The sequence below is a fragment of the Gymnoscopelus braueri genome, assembly GCF_963280865.1.
Source record: "Gymnoscopelus braueri genome assembly, chromosome: 1".
In the NCBI taxonomy this organism is placed as follows: domain Eukaryota; kingdom Metazoa; phylum Chordata; class Actinopteri; order Myctophiformes; family Myctophidae; genus Gymnoscopelus; species Gymnoscopelus braueri.
In genome coordinates this window covers 32,157,843-32,182,743 of record NC_137603.1, presented here as the reverse complement: position 1 = coordinate 32,182,743, position 24,901 = coordinate 32,157,843, and the positions used below count along the sequence as shown (strand labels likewise).

Here is a 24,901-nt window from a genome sequence, read left to right as displayed (position 1 = left end):
GATGGTGAACTAATTTTGCTGGGGACCTCCTGGTACCCCCCCCAAGGACCCCCTCCTTGGACCACTGGTTGAGAACCACTGATGTAGAGTGAAGGGTGGGTGCTGTCCAGTCCATGGTTCTGAAATATTGTAGCCTAATTATCAGACTGAAGCTGCGTGGAGCTTCAGTCTGACATTGGCTCCAGTGTAGGCGAATACAAGGGGGAGGGGATTAGAATTTCCCTAAACCAATCACAAGAGATCCACAGATCCGCTTATATCTGACATCATCTGATTGGCTTGTCGTTAGACCCACCCCCACCTCTCATTGGACAATAAATGTTGTACCGAATAAATCCTAGGTTCACATTACAACACCAGACAAGAGAGGCAGTTCACTCAGAGAGAGGGCGGGGTCTATGGTCTGGAACCAGGCTAGAAATATTGTATTGCAACTGAGAACCTGCTTTCTTTTTCTTTTCTTTTTTTTACAAAAACTATAACTAACTAAAATCATGGAGAAAATGTCCTAGTTTTAGTCTTGGTCGAACATCTTGTCTAAAATGTCTAATATAGCAGATCTACAAGCTGTGTATCATAGGTAGCTATTCTACACGTGAATTATACAATTAATCAGAATGGGGCCTGTGCTGAGAGCCTAGCTCCGCCCCTTCTTAGCTTATGCAATCTACTGTGGCAATGATTTGTTATCAATACCTATTACTGTTAGTGTCACACAGTGCAGCCCCATTGCACTGCTCTGTAAACTGTCCCATGAGGCTGGCACACACACACTGTATGCATGCACTTAAATCACAATATCTCACACACACACACACACACACACACACACACACACACACACATACACACACACACACACACACACACACACACACACACACACACACACACACACACACACACACACACACACACACACACACACACAGTATCTTGTACAGATCCTCTGGTGGGTAGTTGAAGTGTTGATCGATGGTTTAGCTTGATTAAAAACAACTTGTCGGGTCTGTGCAGTGGTCAATACAGAGAGAGCATGGTAGTGTAATGTAGATAGGCAGCAGCACACAGCCGACCACAGATAGCCCATAAACAACACTGAGATAGCAGCCGGTAAACACCACTCACACACCACATACAACACATACATTTGTGCACTTAAATCACTATCACGCACACACACACACAAATACATTGTCGATATCAGGCAGAAACCTCACATCTCCAGCATTCACATTTTAATTTATTTTCTCCCATAAATGAATGACGGTTTTACATCTTTCTGTGGGTTTTATAAATATTTAACCAATGACATTTTTTAACAACAGCTTGTGACTAAATTCCTCATGTGTCCAAAGCCGTTACTTTTCAGTACATGGAAAAAAATAACCTGTGTTCCAATGGATTATTATTTAGTTAACATTGGTTAAATATTTATAAAACCCACATAAAAAGGAGCGCACACACACACGCACGCACACGCACACACACACACACGCACACGCACACACACACACACACACACACACACACACACACACACACACACACACACACAGTATGCCCAAACACACAGAGGAGCTGAGGGGGCTCTTTATACAGAATTATTCATGCATTTATATTTCCTACAATACATTATTATTTATAAAGCGTTGTCTTGTTGTGGCCGATGTTATTTAGGTTTTTAATGCCTTCCTGCAATAATTGATGTACTTGAACAGAGTTGGCCTGGAAGCCACAACACACACACACATACAATATTAATCCCAATGCGTTTCCCACAACTGACCTTCCATGGCGTACTTCATATCCAGGGCGAAGAGGTTCCACGTGATCTCGGCGCTGATCTTACCCATGTTCAGCTCCTGCGGGAACCTGGCGAGAGAAGATTGAAACAATTGAAATGAAGAGCCATTCATTCCCTCATAATAATAACACGCTCGGCTGGGCAGCCTGATGGCTCCTCCAACACCCCCACCACTTACCAGATGTGCAGGACGGATGTGGAGGCAGCAGGCAGGCTCCTAATCTAAACTGTAATTCCTCACCATTTCAACGCGTCTTTTATTTTTCGACGGAGAAGGGAGAGGGAGGAGGGGAAACCGAGACGTTCTGTAAGGCGTGATTCAAAGCAGTGGTGGATTTTTTTTGTTGTTGATAGGGACCCTCTATAACAGTGGCTTTCAACCTTTTTCATGCCAAGGACCCTTAAATTGATATACATTTGGCCGCGGACCCCCATCTGAAAAGGGACCCCCAGAAGCAAAGATTTTAGTTAAAAATAAAAATAAATAAATTCAAAGATATGCAGACATTTTCAAGATTTTTCAAAAATAGCAGATATACAAGCTCATAGCACGGCACTCGGTGCCGCGCTATGAGCTTGTAGATCTGCTATTTTTGAATAGCCAAAGCTAAGTGGTTAAAATGATTCTGACGCTATGTTAACTCATTTCGCTCGGGACCCCCTGGTACCCCCCCAAGGACCACTTGTGGTCCCCGGACCACTGCTCTATAATTTGTGTGGTTAAAGTGTTTTCACCTTTTTTCAAGATTTTTTTGAAAATAGCAGATCTACAAGCTCACAACACGTCGCTTTGTGATGCGTTGTGAGCTTAAAGATCGTCTATTTTCAAATAGCCTATGTATATGCTATATTAACACATTTTGGTGGGGAACCCCCTCAAGGAACCCCTGGGGGTCCCCGGACCCTACTTTGAGAACCACTGATTTACAGTATGCTTTGTAGTGTGCGCCTGTGTCGCACAGTGAAAATAGTTGATCTACAAGCGCGTAACGCGCAGTGCAACTAAGTACAACCAAAGATCCTTGATATATTGACAAGATAGCCAAGTCCATGCCTTGACAATAGTACGAAGTGGTGTACATTCAGTAGTGGAAAATAACCAAGTACATGTACTTAAGTAAAATGTTGAGGTATTTTTTACTTTACTGGAGTACTTCCAATTTTCAGTAACTACTTTTACTTCTACTCCACTACATCTCAGAGACAAATATTGTACTTTCACTCCACTATAATTATATAAAAACTTGTTTTGATTATTTTGATTATTATTATTATTACAAAACATATATTAAAGGGATAGTTCAATCCCAAAATGACATTTTTTTTTGCATTCCTAAGCCCACAGAGACACAAAGACTCTCCTTTGTGTCTCATACTAAAAATAATGAATAATGAATAATGAATTCAAGTCTTCATGGGGTGACTAATCGATAGGAAAAATAAATGTTTTGGGTTAACTATCCCTTTAACCACTTCAGCCCTATATATATTTCCGCCATTTGAAAATAGCAGATCTACAAGCTCACAAGCTGAGCTTGTAGATCGACTATTTTCAAAATATTTTTTATACATTTTGAACTTGTAAAATGTATAAATACAATGAGTACTTTTACTTTTTGTACTTTAAGTATAATTTATAAAGTATACTTTTACTCAAGTACATTTTGAATATGGGACTTCACAGAGTATATCTACATTGCCGTATTGATACTTTTACTTAAGTAAAGAAATGTAGTACTTTTTCCACCACTGTGTACATTTCCGCTTTCCTGAAGTGAGCGTGGTCACTTCAGGTGAACTTCAACTCATTAAAGTCCACACAGACAGCTCTCGAAAAACAAATATAGTTTTCCTCCTAATTTGTTCCGTCTGAAAAGGAGCCATTTTAATGTCAGAGTGTCTGGAACAATACAGCATGAGAGCTTGTGAGGAATGGATCCAATATTCACTTGGATCCTCGGAGCAAAAAGGAATCGGTCATAGTCTGTGCTCTATGGTCACTTCTACGTTTAAATTAAGAGAATCGCTACAGCATTGGTTCTCAAAGTGGGGTCCGGGGACCGCCAGGGGTCCAGGGGGGTCCCGAGCTAAAGTAATTAACATAGCGTACATTGGCCGGACCTTTTAGACAAAAGCATTATAAATGTAACTGTGTTGTTTTACATTCTTTTGCCTAATAAAAATTTCAATCAATCAATCAATCAAAGCGTCACGATCATTTTAACCAGTGTATACATTTATACGTTGGCCATTCAAAATGAGCAGATGTACAAGTTCCTGCTATTTTTGAAAAAAAAAGAAAAAAGAAAAAATGTTTGAACATTTTTGGATTTTTTTAAAACACAAATCTTCTTTTCTGGGAGTCCCTGGCACAAAACCTTTTCAGGTGGGGGTCCACGGCCAAATATACATAACATTTTGCTATACTGTACTTCTGGTCAATCAAGGAAATCAATCAACGTTTGGGAGTCAGAGTTTCTCTCACCGTCTTTGGTATAACTCAGCATGAGAGCTAATGACAGCGAGAGAGACAACAAAGAGAGAGAGAGAGAGAGAGAAAGAGGCGGTGACTCATTTGGTGAGCAAATTGTTATTTTGAAGGCCTATGGATTACCAGTCAAACCTTTAACATCAATGGTTTAATTATCCGTGTCATCACATGGGGGGTGATGGGCGGACATTTACAGACGACAACGACGAGAGCCTCGGCTTCACAGGAAGGTCAATTTCCTCGGAAACATTTCGCTTTCCCCCCCCCCCGACACACAGACCACCCCTGTCAAACACAATCGCCAGGACTATTTCGTCCAGAACAGTAATCATTTGCTCAGCGCGGACGTTTCTGCGGGGCAAACAATCACGCACGCACGCACGCACGCAAGCGCATGCACACGCACACGCACACACGCACACACACGCACACACACACACAATATACGCACGACTCAGCACCAGTGCTTTGTTCAACTCCACCTCTGGCATGCCCTTTATGTGGTGGAACAACATCCAACTCTGTGACAACTAAAAAAGATTTATCCTCCTCACTGGCGACAAATAAAAACAAAACCAAAAAAAGCGCCCAGTAAACAATATTTTTTCTCTTCTTCTTGTCTGCAGTATATCTCCCCCTCCCTCCCTCCCTCCCTCCCTCTACCCTCCCCCCTCTCTCTGTCTCCCAGGCTTTCCTCTATTGTCTTGTGTTCTTTCGTTCATACTCCCACGGTGTGTTCAAGGCTCGCTAGACAATCACAGCCTGGAGCGAACCTTTTTAAACATATGTCATGACAGCGCACGGCGGCGACAACAACCTCTGTTTATTTGCATCTCGTGAGCTTTATTATGATTCTCGCGCTCGAAGAAGTGCCGTGCCGCCTGTGACAGCGATGCTCTCCTCTCTGTGTTTCTAAGAACTAATCAAAACCTGTTTTGTTCCATCGACCTACATACATACATATACATTAACACAACATGTCAGAGCCCGAGGGGTTTAACCCATTAAGACCTGAGGCCCGATTCTACAAAATGCCTTCTAGATCAGTTAGTTCTCAAGTTCGTGTCAAGGACGCCCAAAATGATGTATTGTATGTATTGGCCTGTGGATATCCCCATCAGAAAATATTTTGTGCCAGAGACCCCCAGAAAAGAGAAGATTTGTGTAAAAAAATCTAAATTATTTAAACACATACTTTCAAGATTTAAAAAATGTTCAAAAATAGCAGATGTACAAGCTCGCAGGGCGGCGTGAAGTGACGCGCTGTGAGCTTGTATATCTGCTATTTTTATCTGCCGAACCCGGAGAAAAAGGCAGTGCAGCCTCTCTTACAAAGCTCCTGAGTCCCGCAATATTCTGACTGGAACTCCCTTTTCACTCCCAATTAGCTTTGCCACCCCGTCGGACATGAATTTTAATAGCCAACGCTAAAATCTAAAATGACAACAGATGCTTTCCCGGTTTTAATGGGTTAAACCATCATCGACAGTGGGGGGGAGTCACCATGGCAGAAACAAACAACCACAAACATTTTCTCAGGCAGTGAGTGGTTCAGAGGTGTTGTGGGGCTGTGTGTGTCACAGACACTATACTGTGAGATGACAGGGCAGCAGTATAGCCTACTGGGGCTGTGGTTGCTATATTATGAGCTATAGGGCCCTGTTTTGACATCGGAAGGTCTTCACTCGCCCCTTGGGGATGTGTCCAAGCCAATGTTGCAATCTACGGCAGTGGTTCTCAAACTTTTTCAGGTCAAGGACCCCTAAGTTAAAGGAGAATTCCGGACTAGCCTTTTGCTTACCTTTATATGATGTTATTATATCCTAGGACGAGTGGCACAGTAGAACATTCTCATAACTCCATCCCGAGTCTGCCGCAGCTAAAAACTTGAGCCTGACCCCACCTGACCCCACTTTGAATAACCACTGATCTACGGGACAAGTGTATGTGTTTTGCCCTGACTTGACTTAGTCGTGGGTGAGTTTTGGGCATTACATTAATTTAAACCAAGCAGAGAACAAAAAAAATAAAGAAAGAGCAAGAAAAAGGGTCTGAGAAAGACGTATAGGGAAAAAAACTGAAAGTAAAAGACACCTCTGTTTAGTTTCTGCTGAGACAAGCAGCACTCAGGTTTTCTTCAAGTCACGTGATGATGTTTGATTCCCCCCACAGTCCTCCTCCCCTGCGGTGTGAGCCCCCACCCCCCTACCCCTCCCCCATAGGACACAAACACACTCCCACGGCACGCCTGCATTCCATCCATAATAAATACATACATACATCTCACAAGTCTCAATAACGGGGCTGGTGCAATATCTATTCATGCTTCCTCAAAACCCAGTGTGAACTTTAAAAGCCTGAAAAATTGGCACTGAATTTTATAGGCTTTGGCTGACAGGAAACTCCCATGACCCCCATGATACTCCCATAGTACAGTGTTTTGCACTGAAACCTGAAACTTCCAAACAATGTACTAATAATGTGCATTCATCCGAAGGCTCTTGCTCTTGCTATAGGAAGCTAAGCCAAACCCCTTGGAAACATTCACATATTGTCAACCACGTCTATTAAGTTCTAACAACAATGTTCTAAGGCCCCATGGGTTCATGTACAATACCCAGCTAAACTACTTGCTGCCCGGCAAGACAATATGCTGAAGTATTGACAATATTGGGAAATATAAAAAAATAGCAATGACTGGAAAACCAGAACAGACTGAAAGACTGACTCAGCCTTCGTGTAGGCGACGATAGGAAGCCCTTCTGAGATAGACAGAAAGGTTGCCTCGTGTCAGGCTTCATTTACAGAGGAACGTTGTTTGGAGCTTGTTTAAGGAGAATTCAGTCACTGCTATTTAATTATTTCAAATATAGTGACACGTTACAGTACGTACTGGTTAATGACGGGCGTGTAACCTGTCCGGTCCTCGTCGATCACAGACACCATGAGGGTGATGAGCTTCGGCCAAAAGTCCAGGTTCTTTATTGACGGGCCCTGCTCCTCACGGGGGATGTCCAGCTTCTTAGCCTGGAGGGGGGAGAGAGAGAGAGAGAGAGAGAGAGAGAGAGAGAGAGAGAGAGAGAGAGAGAGAGAGAGAGAGAGAGATTAGGAGGAGGGTGTGTGTGTGTCGCCTAAACAGAGATGATGTTGAGTCTAGAGTGAAAGGCAAAATAAAATGTCTGCGCGCATGGCCTCAGGAGGTGCACGCACGCACGCACGCACGCACGCACGCACGCACGCACGCACGCACGCACGCACGCACGCACGCACGCACGCACGCACGGTATGCCCAAACCCACAAAGGAGCTGAGGGGGCTTTATACAGAGTTATTCATGCATTTATATTTCCTACTGTACTGTACTTATTATTTATAAAGCATTGTCTTGTTGTGGCCGATGTTATTTAGGTTTTTAATGCCTTCCTGCAGTAATTGATTTACTTGAACAGAGTTGGCCTGGAAGCGAGAATCGGAGACTAAACTTCTCTAACGGAGTTGGACCCCAAAAAAAGACCTAAAAAACAGAATAATTGAACACACGGCCAAAGGCTGTGGATCTTATAAGAAGTGTTTCTCGCATGGCGAAGGCTGAATTGATCTTTAGTTCAAACTGAGCCCCGCAATGTTCACTTCTCAAGCTTTAAAAAAAACTATTCAACCGTGTCGTCAGTGTCTATATCAACTATACATCAACTGCTATTTTCCCGTCTAATTGGTGGAGATGGTTCTCTGATGCCACATAGCGAGAACATCTCCACAACTCTGTCCTATAAAGTTGAAAAGATTCGACACAACTGCTCATTATTCCTCCAGTAGCCATCTGTTCCGCACTGAGACAGACCAGAGACAGAGCTTCCTCTTGTGAGTATAGTTAACTATCTCCTGCTGGCTCTGACCCCAGTGGACCTTATGGAGAAGATATAGAGGATATCAAACAGTGGTGGAAAAGTAAAAGTATCAATACTGCAATGTAGAAGTATTCTGTTGCAAGCAAAAGTCCGGAATTCAAAATCAACTTGAATAAAAGTACAAAAGTATTGGTATCAAAATGTACTTAAAGTACCAAAAGTAGAAAGTATTCATTATGCAGAATGTCCCATTTCACAAGTGTTCAAATGTATAAAATGTATTAAAATATTTAAAAAAAATCTGATCTACAAGCTCACAATGTGTCGCAATGCGACACATTGTGAGCTTGTAGATCGGCTATTTTCAAATGGCCAAAATGTATATAGGGTTGAAGTGGTTAATGAATGTTTTGTAATAATAATCAATCTACAAAGTAACTAGTAACTAAAGTTTTCAAATAATTCTAGTGGAGTAAAGGTACAATATTTGCCTCTGAGATGCAGTGGAGTAGAAGTTAAAGTACTGAAAACTGGAAATACTCCAGTAAAGTAAAAAAAAAACTAAAAATTGGACTTAAGTACAGTACTTGAGTAAATGTACTTAGTTACTTTACACCACTGCTATCAAAGAAGCACAGTGGAGACCCTGCTTTTGCAGCATGTAGCCCCCAAACCCTGACACGAGTTGTATCGGAAAGTTAGCTGCATGGCAACCCCCTGTCCATATGTCCCATGGTGAGGTTTAAATCCTCAGAAAAATCTTCTCTGTTCAATATATGTACACACACATTTTCTCCCCCTGAAAAACAATCCTGAAAGAGCTTTAGATATGTATTCCATATCCTATGAATTATGTATAGGTTTGATCCTCCAGAATTCGGGTAATCCGAGAGTATCCAGCAGAGAGTCCACAGTAAACGCACCGCCGCAAATCGACTAATGCTGCATTTAGTGAGTCTCTGATTGATGCATGACGAAGACAAGATGTTTGTAGTAAAACTCTGTATTAACACATTGCGTGCCAATCGCGTAGTTCTACGCGAACCTAAATAATTGCGCAGCGTGCCAGTCGCGTAGTTCTACGCGAAGTGGTGTTTTTTTTTTTTTTTTTTTCTCGCAGTGACACATTTCATTGTAGGCCTCCCTCGCAGTGACACATTTCATTGTAGCACACCGGAAACGGAAATGAATGTCAATCGAAGATTTTCGTTCCCATCGGCCGCCGCTCTAAAGCTTCCGCTAATCCGCCATTATCTCGGTTGTTGTTTTTCTCCACGCTGAACGCTGTTTAATAGAAACTGCGACTACTGCAAAATGGACGATCGCCGATTGAACATTTCGTCACTGGGCCACTCACACAGCTACCCTGTGTGTCTACAAACAGTTGAACGCGCGATCTTAAGGTATTTAGCAAGGTCTGTGGCGAGGTGAAAAAAACAAAAAAACAACAATAAATCGCTGGCACTGGTGAGTACATTATGATATTAAACTCTGGCGTGGAATGTGTTAATGCTTTGGAGATATGCAGAGCGCAAGACACTACCAGGGTTTTCACAGGTGAGCTTAAAAAAAAGCCATGGGCATTTTGTCCTTCCCGATACCAATTCCGTTAACTGCAACTTGCGAATCGGACGATACAGAGTACCGATCCTATACCAATTTCTAATAATAAAAGCTAGGAATGAATAACAATTGTTGCAGCCACAAGCTAGTAAAATAATCATGTGAATATAGTACAGAAGGAGTATCGGAACAACTCTAGACTAAACTCTAACGTGAGGGTCTTTAAAACAGAACGTTATTGAGTGGCTCTTTTAATTCAGTATACAAAGTTGGCTTTCTGTTTCTTTACCTTATGGTCTTATTGCTTTTATTACTTTATTGTCATTTTGATGTCCTTTTCATCTATTAAAACGGGTCCTCATGTTTTTATTGTGTTGTCTTGCAGTAGTTTTCGATTATACAGCACTTTGGTCGACGGTTGTTGCTTTTAAATGTGCTTTATAAATGCATTTGGATTGGATCGAAACGAGCAGTGATATTGACTACAAACACACTGCGATGCACGTACACACGCACACACACAAAACACACCCAGACATGGTACCATTGACACATGCCGAGTTACTAGGATGTGTGTGCATGTGCAGGTGCACGTACGCCCACCCCTCGCAGCAACAAAGACATGCCGTACTCACAATGACACTAATAACGTTAACTATCAAAGTCCTCAGGGTTCAAGTCAACTCTTGAAAGCAGTGGTGGAAAAAGTATTGACATGTTTTACTTAAGTAAAAGTATCAATACTGCCATGTAGAAATACGTCCGGTACATATGTCCGGAATTCAAAATTTACTTGAGTAAAAGTGCAAAAGTATTGGTATCAAAATGTACTTAAAGTACCAAAAGTAGAAAGTACTCATTATGCAGAATGTCCCATTTCACAAGGTATCATTATGTATAAAATTAATACAAAATATTTTGAAAATAGCAGATCTACAAGCTCACAATGAGACGCGATGTGACACATTGTGAGCTTGTAGATCGGCTATCTTCAAATGGCCGAAATGTATATACAGTAGGGCTGAAGTGGTTAATGCTTGTTTTGTACTAATAATCAGAATCTACAAGGTAACTAGTAACTAAAGTTTTCAAATAAGTGTAGTAGAGTAAATGTATAATATTTGCCTCTGACATGTAGTGGAGTAGAAGTAAAAGTACCGAAAATTGGAAATACTCAAGTGAAAATAGCTCAACATTGCACTTAACCCATTGATACCTGGAACGCTTCTGTGTCACTTTAGATGCCTTTGGCTATTCAAAAATAGCAGATATACAAGCTCATAGCGCGGCACCGAGTGCCGCGCTACGAGCTTGTAGATCTGCTATTTTTGAAAAAAATCGTGATTTTTTTTTTTTTAATTTTCTTCAAAAAACTGTTAGGATTTAGATTTTTTTTAAAGAATCGCCTCAGGTCTTAATGGGTTAAGTACAGTACTTGAGTAAATGTACTTAGTTACTTTACACCACTGCTTGAAAGTATGCACAAGTAACCACATGGACCTGTTAAGGTCAATTTGGTCACATTTGCATACTTTCAAGAGTCGAATTAACAGTAACAGTATTTCAGTGTATACCCTGCACGTACGCACGCACACGTCCGCGTTCCCTCCGTGAGAAAATGTGTTCCTGATTAATAGAAAATTGTGTTAAAAATGAAGCATATTCCTATTGGGTATTGGATAACTCGGAGCTGAATTATTTAAGGGGCACTAATGACTGCGGCGTGTCACTGAGGGGACGTTAGCATCGAGAGTTCGGGGAGATGGGAACACGCAACACGAGGCAATTTATCCTCAACACTGGGCTTTAGAAGGTAATCCATTCAGGGGGCGAACAGCAAAACAACTTGTGCCCCAACCACCAGTTCACAAAAAAAACTGCATTCCTTCATTGGACATGTCCCAGCGAAGGTTTTCACTCGAGAGCATTCACTTGTCATGCAAATGACGCGACTGGGAGGACTAAAGAATTTCATCTTGTGGGAACAGGGGATTACTTTGTATCACTTTGCATTTTGTTGCTTGGACAGAAACCTTGTATCTCCATATGTCAACTTTTTATGTATTTATTTTGTGGCAATTAATGTCCTACTTCGTCATACTACAATGTTTGATTGAATACTTTATTAGCAGTTTGCAAAAAGTATAGATGAACAGTTATACAATAATGCTAAAAGGCACTGAGGGCTCGTTTCCACTGTGGTCCTGTGTATTCAATTCATTCAAGACATATCAAGACATTCTTTTGGCAAGCTAGAAGACTTGCAAATTGCAGACAGGTGCTCTTTTATGGTGGGTTTGAAGGAGGGTAGGGAGTCACACTTTTTGATGGCTATTGGTAGGGCATTTGTCACACGAAAGTATCTATAAGCTCACAACGCATTTTTAAAGTGAAAGTGGTTAAAAGGATAGTTCACCCCAACATGATTTGTTTTCTATCGATTAGTCACCCCATGGAGACTTGAATTCATGGATATTCGTTTAGTTTCGTTTAAGCCAATAATTTGATGACTGACAGCAGTTCCGGAAGGAGACACAAAGAGTCTCCTTTGTTTCTCCTACCGGAACCGCTGCCTCCCGGTGCGCTGGTCATCAAATTATTGGCTTAGGAATGCGACAAAAAAAAAAAGAAAATCCATGAAATCAAGTCTCCATGGGGTGACTAATCGATAGGAAAACAATATTTTTTTGGGGTGAACTATCCCTTTAAGTGTGTCTGTGGATTTTATAAATATTGAACCAATGAAAAGTATTAACAAGAGATCTAGATCTATTAGAACACGGGCTCTTTTCTTCCATTTCCCGAAAAGTAACGATTTTCGACATACAAGGTTTCCACCTGACTGCTGAACGTTTTACTGGTGACAATCCACAACGTACCGGAGAGTAGTAGACTCTCTCATTTCGAGTCCCCGAGCACTCGAGCGGCAGCACGCCACAAAGCTTGTCCCTTTTGCTGTCAAAGCCAGCTTCATGAAAACATAATCACTATTCGTGTCATGTGAGGTCTGTATGGAAAGGTAAATCCGGAACAAGCCCCGTTGGATCGCTCAAGAGGTTTAACAGCACATGTTTTCCGCTCGGCAGCCACGTCGTCGCGGAGAGCGTTCTTTTGAATTTCATGATTCATGTGACTGGCAGCTGCATGCTGTATGCAGGCCATTAACCCAATCAACCCGGGAACGCATCTCTTGTCATTTTGTAGATAGCAGCAAATAGCAGATCTACAAGCTCAAACCGCAGCTATGAGCTTGTAGATCTGCTATTTTTGAAGGATCGTGAAAACGTGTGCACATCTTTGAATATATATATTTTTAAAAGCATATATATTTTTTTCTGGACCTCCAGAAGCAAATAATTGAGTTAAAAATTTTGTTTAAAAAAAATATATGTATTCAAAGATTTGCACAAAATGTAATGAAGATTTAAAAAAGAAAGAATTGCAGATCTACACGTTTGTGAGCTTGTACATCTGCTATTTTTGAATAGCCAAAGTATTAATGGTTATAGCTCAAATCTAAAATGACACAGATGCGTTCCCGGATTGAATGGGTTAAGCAGCTGCACATTGGACTCACACGTTTTGTGGGGCCGTCCGTCACTTTACCCAGCAGCACTTTACATTTACCCCACGGCTTACGTTTACCCCATGGTTTACACCTGTAATTTACATTTACCCTATGGTTTACATTTATACCCTGCACTTTACATGTACATGATGCACAATGTGTGAGCAAACAGGCTACGAGACGGATAAGGGCTGACGAGTGATGAATTGATTTTGAGGGCCGATGACATATTCAGATGTGTGTGTGTGTGTGTGTGTGTGTGAGTGTGAGTGTGAGTGTGAGTGTGTGTGTGTGTGTGTGTCTACATGAATGCGTGTGGCTATTCATCACCCCTTCTTCCTCGTGTGCATATTGCAGATGATGGCTAAATCGCTGAGTGGAAGGGTCTGAGTTGTATGTTTATTTCTGCCAGAAATAAAACATTGTTTGCTAAGCCACTGCCAGCAATTTCGGAGTGTATTCACTAACCGTTGAGAAATCACAGCGTATTATTCTTCACAACAATCCACCCGCCGATCGCTTTAAAAGACACAGGATGGTATCATAGAATCGGAGAAAAAAACATTGTGGCGCCGCAATAATCCATTCCATAGTTGAATGTGGGTTGTTTTCGCTCAACAGAGAACGTAAGTGACGGAAACAACGCGGAGAGAGAGCGCGATGGGATTTACAGCGTGAAAGCAGGAAGCATGCTGACGTAGAGGAAGGTCACACCTTGGCGCCGGTGAATGAGATGCACAGATGATGATGGCAGCGCACCGGGCCCGGTGCTGGTGTGGGAGGGTGACAGGCTGCTTAATTGGAGATATGAATAATGGAAACAAAAGCCTCAGCAGGGGGTGAGTCAGCTATGCAAAAACCCTTTAAGTCCCTATGGAAAGTGTGTGTGTTGTGTGTGTGTGTGTGTGTGTGTGTGTGTGTGTGTGTGTGTGTGTGTGTGTGTGTGTGTGTGTGTGTGTGTGTGTGTGTGCGTGTGTGCGTGTGTGGGTGCGTGCACGTGTGTGTGTGTTTGTGTGCGTGTGTGTGTGTTTGTGTGCGTGTGTGCATGCATCTCTGAGGGTGTGCATAATGCATGCGCGCGTGTGTGTGTGTTTGTGTGCGTGTGTGTGTGTGTGCGTGTGTGTGCGTGTGTGCATGCATCTCTGTGTGTTAGGGTGTGCATAATGCGTGCGTGTGTGTGTGTGTGTATATATATTTGTGGGGAACAAATGTCCCGACAAATAGTCGAATTTGAAAAAAAGAAGATACATGGTTGATTTATGGTTAAACATAATTTGTAGAGTGGAACAGATCCAGGGTGGGGTATAGGACTAGACATTTAGAGGTTAGGTTTAGGGGTTGGAGTTATGTCTGATTTATGGTTAGTTGTGTTCCAGTGTTGTGCACTGAAAATATACGATATACAAGCTCACAACGTGTCTCAGCGCGACACGTTGTGAGCTTGTAGATCACACATTTTCCGCTTTAGGCTTAGGGTTAAAAATGTCAAAAAACAAACCGTAAAAAATATCATTAATAAAATGGCTGTCCAAAAACGGCGATGTCCTCACAAGTGTATAAACACATTGTGTTTGCGTGTGCACGTATACAGTGCGTGTATACAGTGTGTGTGTGTGTGTGTGTGTGTGTGTGTGTGTGTGTGTGTGTGAAGGTTGGTGAAGGTTGCGTCCTTCCCCTGGCTAAGGAGGATGTGAGGTATGCATTCAGCCAAAGCTGTGTAACTCCCAGCACCAGTGGTCTCATGGGCATTCCCCTCACGTGGACGCTACACACATTGTTAGAGGTGATTAACTACTAGCGCCGCGTCTTCAAACAAGTCAACAAATCAACCTCATGGGCTCTAACCCCCGGTCCTCCAGCTACTACTACTCACATCCCTCACTGCTGGAAGAAGTACTCTGAATATTTTACCTCGGTAAAAGTAGCAATACCACAATGTATAAATACTCTGTTTACAAGTAAAAGGCCTGCATAAACTTGACTTGAGTAAAAGTTACAAAAGTATTGGCATCAACTATACTTAAAGTACCAGTAAAAACTAAAAACAGATCTAAAAGCCCACAACGTGTCAAATTGTGAGCTTGTAGATCTGCTATGCAAGTGACAGTGTCGTATGACGAAGTATGAATCAAGCTTAAGAGCCCAGTTTAGTTGCAGAGTGCCCACAGCAGAGAGTAGGGGTTGGACCACACATGGGCAACATAAGGCCTGAGGCAATCCGGCCCTTGAAGTCCTCAAAGAAAAACAAAATGACCCCCCAAAATCTTAAAAGGCAGCATTATGTTAACTCGACTCCAATTAATTATTAGTAATTAATATGTACCATTTGAGTACATACATGCATGCCATATTCCGTCTCTTTGTACTCAAATGTTAAATGTTTACAATGTAACAGTGAAGTATAACACATAATGCAATACGTTTGATAATAAAAACGTAAAGCTGTAAAAATACATTTTAAAAGTTGGCCCTATTGTAAAGTAGCCGTGTCTACCAAATTCATGCAGTTGTAACATAATTCAGCATTGTGTTTCAAGTTTCAATCTAATAGCTCAACGTGTGGTCCCTTCCCTCACTTTATCGAAGCCAGTATGTCCCCCTGGAAAGAAATGCTGCCTACCGCTGTTGGACATTTACCACAGTGACGACTACCCCAGAGATGCTAGCAGTTAGTGTTCATGTTTAGCGCTCATCATTCATCATTCCATGTCTCTATGGGGGTGGGGGTGGGGAAGCATTACCATTCACTCATAAATTTTCGCAATGTGATGGCGGTCTGTACGAAACTCTGAGTGACAGACTGCTGTGACGTGACCAAATTCCTAAAAGCTACGGGGCCAGTTGGGCTGATCGGAGCCGCAGCTTCTGTGGAGCATTGGTGGAAAATAACTAAGTACATTTCACTGCTGTTGGGCAATGAAATCTCCATATTATCTCCATAGTTGAACTTTTTGTGTTTTTTCGTAAATTAACGCCCATACTACAGAAGCACAAAAGCATCATAAGTAGTCCACAACCGCGTTTTTTTCGAGCTTGTCGATCTGCAACTTTCGCTATTTTTGAATTTGAATCCTGAAAAGTAACAGTTTTGGACATATGAGGTTTCCACACCGACAGAGAACACATATTGCGCTTCCCTCTGAAAGCATCCTACAGCACACCAAGCCAAGTATTTGGCAGTAAAAAATATTTTGTTTTCTTTCCTGTTATCGGCAGCGCTTTCCCTGCGGGGAAACGCAAAGGAATTTGAGGCGGACTTTTACTCCTGTATTCTTCTCCTTTATGTAGATTATACTCCAGCAAGCATGGTTGAACCGCGCATGCATGTATATGTGCATTGACGCATGCACATGCGTTCCAGTGACACCCACCCACCTCCAAAACACTATTCGAAACTCAATTGCCTCTATTCATCTGTCAACTTATGCGCTTACATTTCCATAAAGTGTATACATGTGTGTGCATGTGATCGCATCCGTGGTTGCATGGATGCAGACAGTTTCCGCTCTGTGAGTCCTTGTCATCATCATCATCAACATTCTGTCACGAACGGCTCTCTCGTCCTAGCACGCGTGTTCGACCGATTCCATCTTTACTACCGCCTTTGCAGTGGTGGAAAGTAACTAAGTATATTGTTGCTGTCGGGGAGAAAGCTCTTATCTCCATATTCGATATTCACTCAAGTACTGCAGTGTTCACTCAAGTACAGTGTACTTACCAAGACATGGTGAAACATATCATATCATTAGATGCCCAAAAAATATGTATTTATTAACTATTTTTGTGTATTCTTATGTCAAAAGTCTAAATGTTTTAATTACTTGCTGTAAACGCAAACGTACTGATAGGCCTTTATGAATATAAATGAATCTTGATTTCATTCACCTGTTTGATTCCCATAGCTCATGCTCCTCTACTCGCACCTGATTTTAATTACAGGGCTGCTCTGTTTTGAATCTCATTCAAGATGACGTCCAGACGGTGTATTACTCGTTTGAAACTTAAACAGTACACTACAAGGTGTATCTGAAAACATTTTAGATTAGAAATAATCAACATAGTAACTTAAACAACCTTCACACTGCCCCTCTCTTTCTCCCTCGGGCTGAGTGTCATGCAGGCTACAAACATAGCCTTATCTGGCTACTGCCTTGCCCATAGCCCAAGGGGATGGGAACTTCACTAAGAGGCAAATATTGTACTATTTACTCCAACACTATGTTTTGCTGTCTGTCTGTCTGTCTGTCTGTCTGTCTGTCTGTCTGTCTGTCTGTCTGTCTGTCTGTCTGTCTGTCTGTCTGTCTGGTTCAGAAACATATAAGCTACCTTTTCAGACTGAAACTTCAAAGTAAAATGACAGATAAAGCCATTTCACCAGGTCTTTAATAAACTAGGAAAGCATCTGTGTCATTTTAGATCTTAGCGTTGGCTATTAAAAAATAGCAGGTATACAAGCTCTCAGCAAGCTATTTTTGAAAAATTTTGAAAAATCTTGAAAGTATAATTGTTAAAAATAATTGTGAATTAAGAAAAAGTTTGAGAACTATTGATTTTAGAAAGCATTTGTAGAATCGGTCTACTTCTTCCACCAACCTCTGTCCCTCTCCCTCCATCCATTTTTCCCAGACCACCACCACACTTTTTAAATCCTCCTCTGTTGCTGCCAGGAGATTTAAGGAGAGTGGTTAAGCTGAATAACCCCAGCCCATCTTAAGCCCAGGGATGGAGGGCTCTCTGTTATGTAAGTCGCCCGCCGTCAGGGATGTTGTCACCGTCAGCCTAGCCTGACCCCATCAAGTCCAGTGTCACCAACGCTCTGCATCCACTCAGGGGCTGAATGTCATACTTCTGCCAATGTCACAGGTATACCTGGCAGGTATGAATATAATAATCACCAGTTCCACTGAGGGTTGCTTCGGTGGGGGTGGTAGGGTGTCGGTGGAAAGTACATTAAAAGTATTGTATTTAAGTAACACATTTAGCATTTCCTTTTTTTGATACTCCACTAAGAGGCAAATATTGTACTATTTACTCCGACACTATGTTTTGCCCTCTGTCTGTCTGTCTGTCTGTCTGTCTGTCTGTCTGTCTGTCTGTCTGTCTGTCTGTCTGTCTGACCGTCTGTCCATCCGTCCGTGTGTGTGTGTGTGTGTGTGTGTGTGCCCGTCCGTCCGTCCGTCCGTGTATGTGTGTCCGTCCGTGTGTCCATCCGTCCGTGAACAGCTAATCTCCGACATCGTTGGACCGATCGGCGTTAAATTTTGCACACACATTCCCTAGAGGCCAAGGAAAAAACGCTGCCCTTCATTCTTCACATCGGCATTGTTATAGCGCCACCAGGAGGCCAATTTTTGCTGATTTTCTTTTTTGCTATTACTCCTACAGATTTTGTCCAAACATCACACAAATCGGTACACATTATCTCTATCGTCATGTCATCAAGACGGACCTGTCAGCTTTTTCATATTGCATCCTGATTGGCTAAGATTGTACTACCTGGCCTAGCGGAGACCTGTGCTCCGAGGAGCACATTTCTGACATCTTTAGTTACTAGTTACATTGCAGATTCAGATAATTAGCACAAAAATAAGCATTAACCACTTAAGCCCTATTTTATACGGCTACTTGGTCTACATGTTCACAATGCGTAACTTCGCACCACGTTGTGAGCTTGTAGATCAGATATTTTAAAAAACAGTTTAGTAGTTTCACTTTAGGTATACTGTAATTACATTTAGATGCCAATTCGTTTGTCCTTTTACTGAAGTCAAATGTTTAATGCAGGCCTTTTTACTTGTACGTTGTAGAATTGCTACTTTTACTTAAGTAAAACAAAAATCGGAGTACTTCTTCTTCTGGCTACCTTGCAGGTATGAATCTAAATAACGATCAGTTAGAATGAGGTTTTGCTTGGGTGGGGGATGCTGATGGAGAGGCAGGCTGGGACGGACGGGGCTGCGGTGGACGGGGGACGTTAATTAGCGGGAGCATCTATCTATCCGGCCGGTTAATTGCTTACAGCCCCTCAGGCTGTTTAAACAGAGGACGCTTATTATTCAACTTTTGTGAGCGGATCGCACCACTATTAGGACCTGAAAAAGACATTATCATCCCTCCCCCTCCCCACTCCCCCCTCCCACGCACGGGGGCCATTCTCCGTTGCGAAGGAGCTCTGTGAATAATCTGTGGGGCTGCGTGACTGTGTGTACTTGCAAAAAATTATAATGACTGTGTAATTATGTTTTTTTGTTGTTGTTGCTCTGTGTGGGATTGTGAGCGTGCCGTGCGGTGCTCGGTGATGGGCACTGATCGAGACACGCCCCTGGCATTCCTTGGTGGTTCTGTTCTTCATTTTGTACGCTGTGCACACACTATGTCTGTTTAGCATGATTAGAAAAAATTTTTTTTTCCCAGAACGCAATAAAAGAAAGACATTCACAGAGGATACAAAGAACGAAGGTGACAGACGTTTGCAGCAATATTATTATCACCCATGATTGTTTGCAATGACTTTCAACACAAAGTTATAGGACATTATAATGCAAAGTGGCCACGCAAACAAAGAGTTGAGTTTCGAACGGAAGCTAGGGGGCCTATACATTTTCTACATTGAGTCTCCTACCGGACACTCTGCCGGTTATATTGGCTTAGGAATGCGACAAAAACTAAAACATCTCCATGAATTCAAGGCTTCATGGGGAGTGTAATTGATAGAAAATAAGTAACGTTTTGGGTGAACTACTCCTTTAAGGTGTGTCACGCGCGATTATCGAAGATTATTATTACAGAACATTACATGAACCACATAAGCCGCATTTTATGCAGTGGCTATTAAAAAATAGCCCACACATTGCAAGCTTTGTTGATCGGCTATTTTCTAAAATGTATGGCACATTTTTGAAAGATTTGAGCACTTCTACTTTGATACTGCAAGTATATCGTCTCTGTCGGGTGGAAACCTCCTACGTCCAAAATTGCTACTTTTCAGGATTCAAATGCAAAAGTATAGCAAAGCTTGAAACAAGCGCCACGTTTCGAGCTTGTAGATCTGCTACTGTGTGATCAAGCAGTAAGAAATTAATTTACTAAAAACAAAAACATCAAAAAGTAAAAATATGGAGATAAGAGGTTTCTGCCCGACAGCGATGACATCCTGATGCCAAGTATGTTTGTACTTTTACTCAAGTAAAATGTTGAATACAGGCCTGAGTACTCCTTCCATCACTGTTGAATAGCAGTGAATGACAGCTTGTTTACCTGGTCCAGCAGCGAGTTGTACAGTTCATGACAGTTGTCAAAAATGTATTTATAGGTCGAGTCCAGACACGCTCTCACACAGTCCTTCACCACCATGCTGGCTCTGGGAGGGCTCTGCAGCTCTTGTACCTGGAAGGACACACACACACACACACACACACACACACACACACACACACACACAATGTATTATTACTGAAGGACTACAATTTATTGAATGCCATTTTGAAAAGGTTTTTTGGCAAATTTCTTTTTTTCAAATATATCTTTCTGCCTTTATTTATTTTTGCGCTGTCAGGCTACTTATGAGCCTAGGTGCCCGAACCGCATGCCAGCGATCCGAGAAATGTTTGGGTGATTTTCAACCCTATACCTAAAGTAGCGTATGGCCCTCACTAGTATAGTTATACAACTACACACACACACCTACATGTAGCACATTAAAACTGTGTAGCATTAACACTCAAGACACACGATCAAACACGCTTGCATCAAACGCACTGGAAGAGCACCATCCACACCCTTAAACTAACATTAGTGTGCCGAATCCACCGCCTGAGAGCTTTTCTTGAACTACACACGTCTGAAATATTCATATTAAAAACTGATCCGCCATCTTACTACCTCGTGGAAAACGCAGCCTTCTCCTTAACATCTATTATGTACACACGTAGTGTATTTCTACACATTTTACGGTATATTAATACGGCGTGGTATATGAGAAACCCAGAACCCTATATCAGAGAGTGGTATGGTGTATTATTATATGCACGGGTGTACGGGTGCAAAAGTGAAAGTGCTGGTAACGCAAAGTGACGGCTTTCATTCCTCGGCTCACAGCTGCCATCTTAGCTACGCCTCAGTGCTCTGGTTCCTACGCGTCACGTGCGCGCTCTCCCTCTCTCTCTGTCCTCTGGAAGAGAGAGAGAGAGGAGATAACGGCGCCCAGAGCCTCGCCTATACCCACTGTGAGGAAGGAGGAGACGGAGGAGGAGGGAAAAGAAAGCGAGAAGGAGCACACAGAGTGCAGTGAAGGGGCATCTAAAATGCAGACTTAATGTACATACATACATACATACATACATACATACATACATACATACATACATACATACATACATACATACATACATACATACATACATACATACATACATACATACATGCATGTCATTACCGTGGGGCAGAAACCTCTTATCTCCATATTTTAACTTTCACATGTTTTGAGCTTGTCGATCTGCTACTTTTGATATTTTTGAATTTGAATCCTGAAAAGTAACTGTTTTGGACACTGTTTCGGAGACGACGTGCATGTGTACAGTACATGCACACACAAGCATGTACTGTACATGCACGAATGCGCGCAAACATTTATCTATGTGCACGCGTGCACGCACAAACATTAGCGGACAACTCTAGGGCTGCGACTGTCGAATATCTTGTTAGCGATTATTGTATCGACTACTTCTTCTATTAATCAGAAAATCGAGATTTTTTAATAAATGTTTGTCATTATTTTTATATCAACGAATCAATTAAGCACTTAAGCCCTATTTTAGGACTTTGTCTTATAACAGTGTCATGATATATATATATATTTTTACAGCCCATGTACAAGCTCACAACACGTCGCATTGCGACAATTTGTGAGCTTTGATGTAGATCGTCTATTTTCAAAACAAATTATGCTTTCAAATTATTTTAAAACTATTTTCACAAAGTCATTTATCAATTGATTTTGATTTATTTATTGTCAATTATCTTTTATAATCAATTAGTTTGATTAACCCTTGCACCCCTAACGCAGACTTAATGCAGTGTGAACACACGTGCATGTGTGCACACACAGGCATTACCGGGACAACTGCAGCAAAAACTACAAACCTCAACGAGTCATTGATTCCACCCATCTCTGTCGGGTGGAATCAAACTCCAAAACTGTTACTTTCCAGGAATCAAACCAAAAATAGCAAGCAGATACACAAGCTCGATTCGAGCTTGTGTATCTGCTACTTTTGATGCTTTTGTTTGACACTGTAGTGTGATCAAGTAGATCAAGTAAGGCAAAAAAACTTTACACAAAGTTAAAATATGGAGATAGGAGGTTTCTGCCCGACAGCAACATATACAGTACTCTCACCCAATCAAGAGAATGTGCAACAACAAACGATAATAATTTCCATTTAGTATATGGATGGGGATCATAAAAAGGATCAATGTCCATATTTTAAGCGGGGTGTTGAAAGTGACAGAGTTTATAGTGCTTGCGTTGATGGTGTTGGATTGATTTCTTCCAAATGAAAGGTTCCAAACAAAATCCATCTGGGTTCATATGCTTGATATTGATCAAAGGAGAATTTCATGGCCATGACCAGTATTGACCACAGTCAAAACAGTCATAAATTATGTCAGTCGCAGTGGTGGAGAATATTGTTGGTGTCGGGCAGAAACCTCTTATCTCCATATTCTAACTTTTTGCGTTTTTTTTTCTCGCAAATTAACGCCCAGTTTGATCATACTACAGCGTCACACAAAAGCATCAAAAGTAGCAGATCCACAAGATCGAAACTTGTGGATCTGCCACTTTTTTTTTAGGTACTTTTACAATTTATACATACACTCCACTACATCTCTAGAGGCTAATAATGTACTTTTTACTCCACTACAATTATTTGACAGCTTTTGTATACTAGTTACTTTGCGGATTCTGATCATCATTATAAAACATACATTAACCACTTATGACCTATTTTATACTTTGGCTATTCGGTAAAATAGATCGGCTATTTTCAAACGTTTGAATTTTTTTTGACACATTTGTAGTGCTTTTACTTTGGCACCTTAAGTATATGTTGATGCCAGTACTTTTGTACTTTTACTCAAGACAGACAGACAGACAGACAGACAGACAGACAGACAGACAGACAGACAGACAGACAGACAGACAGACAGACAGACAGACAGACAGACTAATGACCTGAGCTGACAGCTCATTGACCTTGCTGTCTGGAATGCATACAATCACACAATGTCTCTGTCGGGTGGAAACCAGATATGTCCTGTTACTGTTACTTCTCAGGAAACTGTTACTTCTCAGACTTATTGACTTTCACTTAAAAAAAACATAGCATCGCAACACATTGTGAGCTTGTAGATCGGCTATTTTTTGCAACTTTTGCCTGAATTTACGGAAGAAAAAAAAAAGTAATCATGGAGATACAAGGTTTCTGACCGACAGCAACGACATGTGATGCAAAATAACAACGACACAGCGGAACACTGAGGAACAGGAAGGATACCTGCTAGTCTACTGCCTTTTATTATTCTGTAATCTGTTGCCAAGAAGGATGTGCTTATAATAACTTGCAACAAACGCAAGCACGCACGTTTGAATTTGTGTAGTTGTGGAGGACATCGAAAAAAGCACATGCACACACACACACACACACACACTCTACCTTCATCCTGAAGAAGGTGATGCTCGTCAGCAGGTCCACGGTGGACTTCAGGTCTTGCAGACGGTCAAGGTTTCCTGCTGGGAAATTATCCTGCAAGGGAAAAGACAGATCACACGCTTTATGTTAATATGAATACTGCATACAGTACCACGTGTTCAATCACGCAAGATATACAGTACAGTATACTAGTGTATACTTATCTATACACAAATCCACGGAGCGCTGCCCTGGGCGCAGCCATTGCTGCGGTGTCAACGCTCCGCGGACGCGACACCGCAGCAATGGCCGCCTACAGGCAGCTACAGGCAGCGCGTCTGTGGATTCGTCTATAGAGACTCACACATATCATCTCTGTCGGGTGGAAACCTCATGTGTACAAAACTTTTCAGGATTCAAATTCAAAAGTAGCAGATCCGCAAGCTCAAAACGTGTCGCTTGTAGATCTGCTACTTTTGATGCTTTTGTGTGACACTGTAGTATGATCAAGTAGTAGGGTGTTAATTTATGAAAAAACACAAACAGTTAGAAAATGGAGATAGGAGGTTTCTGCCCGACAGCAACGATATGCCAACCCGTTCTCACTCCCAAGGAGTCACATTTTACCGCTCTGTCAGTAGCCCTGAAACGGGACGCCCTGAGAGTAAAGTTTTGACGTGAAGGGGATGCCATGGCGACAACGCATGTTGACAAAACTATCCCTCAACCTAACCCAAACTCACAAAACTATGCCTAAACCTAACCCAAACCCTAAACTCACAAAACTATGCCTAAACCTAACCCAAACCCTAACCCTAAACTCACAAAACTATGCCTAAACCTAACCCAAACCCTAAACTCACAAAACTATGCCTAAACCTAACCCAAACCCTAACCCTAAACTCACAAAACTATGCCTAAACCTAACCCAAAC

The 24,901-nt window shown here is 41.8% G+C and overlaps 1 protein-coding gene across 1 annotated transcript in view; it reads right to left on the bottom strand.

Moving 5' to 3' along the window:
• LOC308105796 (protein unc-13 homolog C-like) overlaps window positions 1-24,901 on the bottom strand; it is a gene marked incomplete at its 5' end in the record, with an annotated part of 229,949 nt that overhangs the window by 93,406 nt on the left and 111,642 nt on the right. The window contains 4 exons of the mRNA XM_080456721.1: window positions 1,790-1,875; window positions 7,192-7,325; window positions 20,534-20,662; window positions 23,992-24,081. Of these exons, the coding sequence (XP_080312847.1) occupies window positions 1,790-1,875; window positions 7,192-7,325; window positions 20,534-20,662; window positions 23,992-24,081 (439 nt within the window). The remainder of the gene's footprint in view (window positions 1-1,789; window positions 1,876-7,191; window positions 7,326-20,533; window positions 20,663-23,991; window positions 24,082-24,901) is intronic.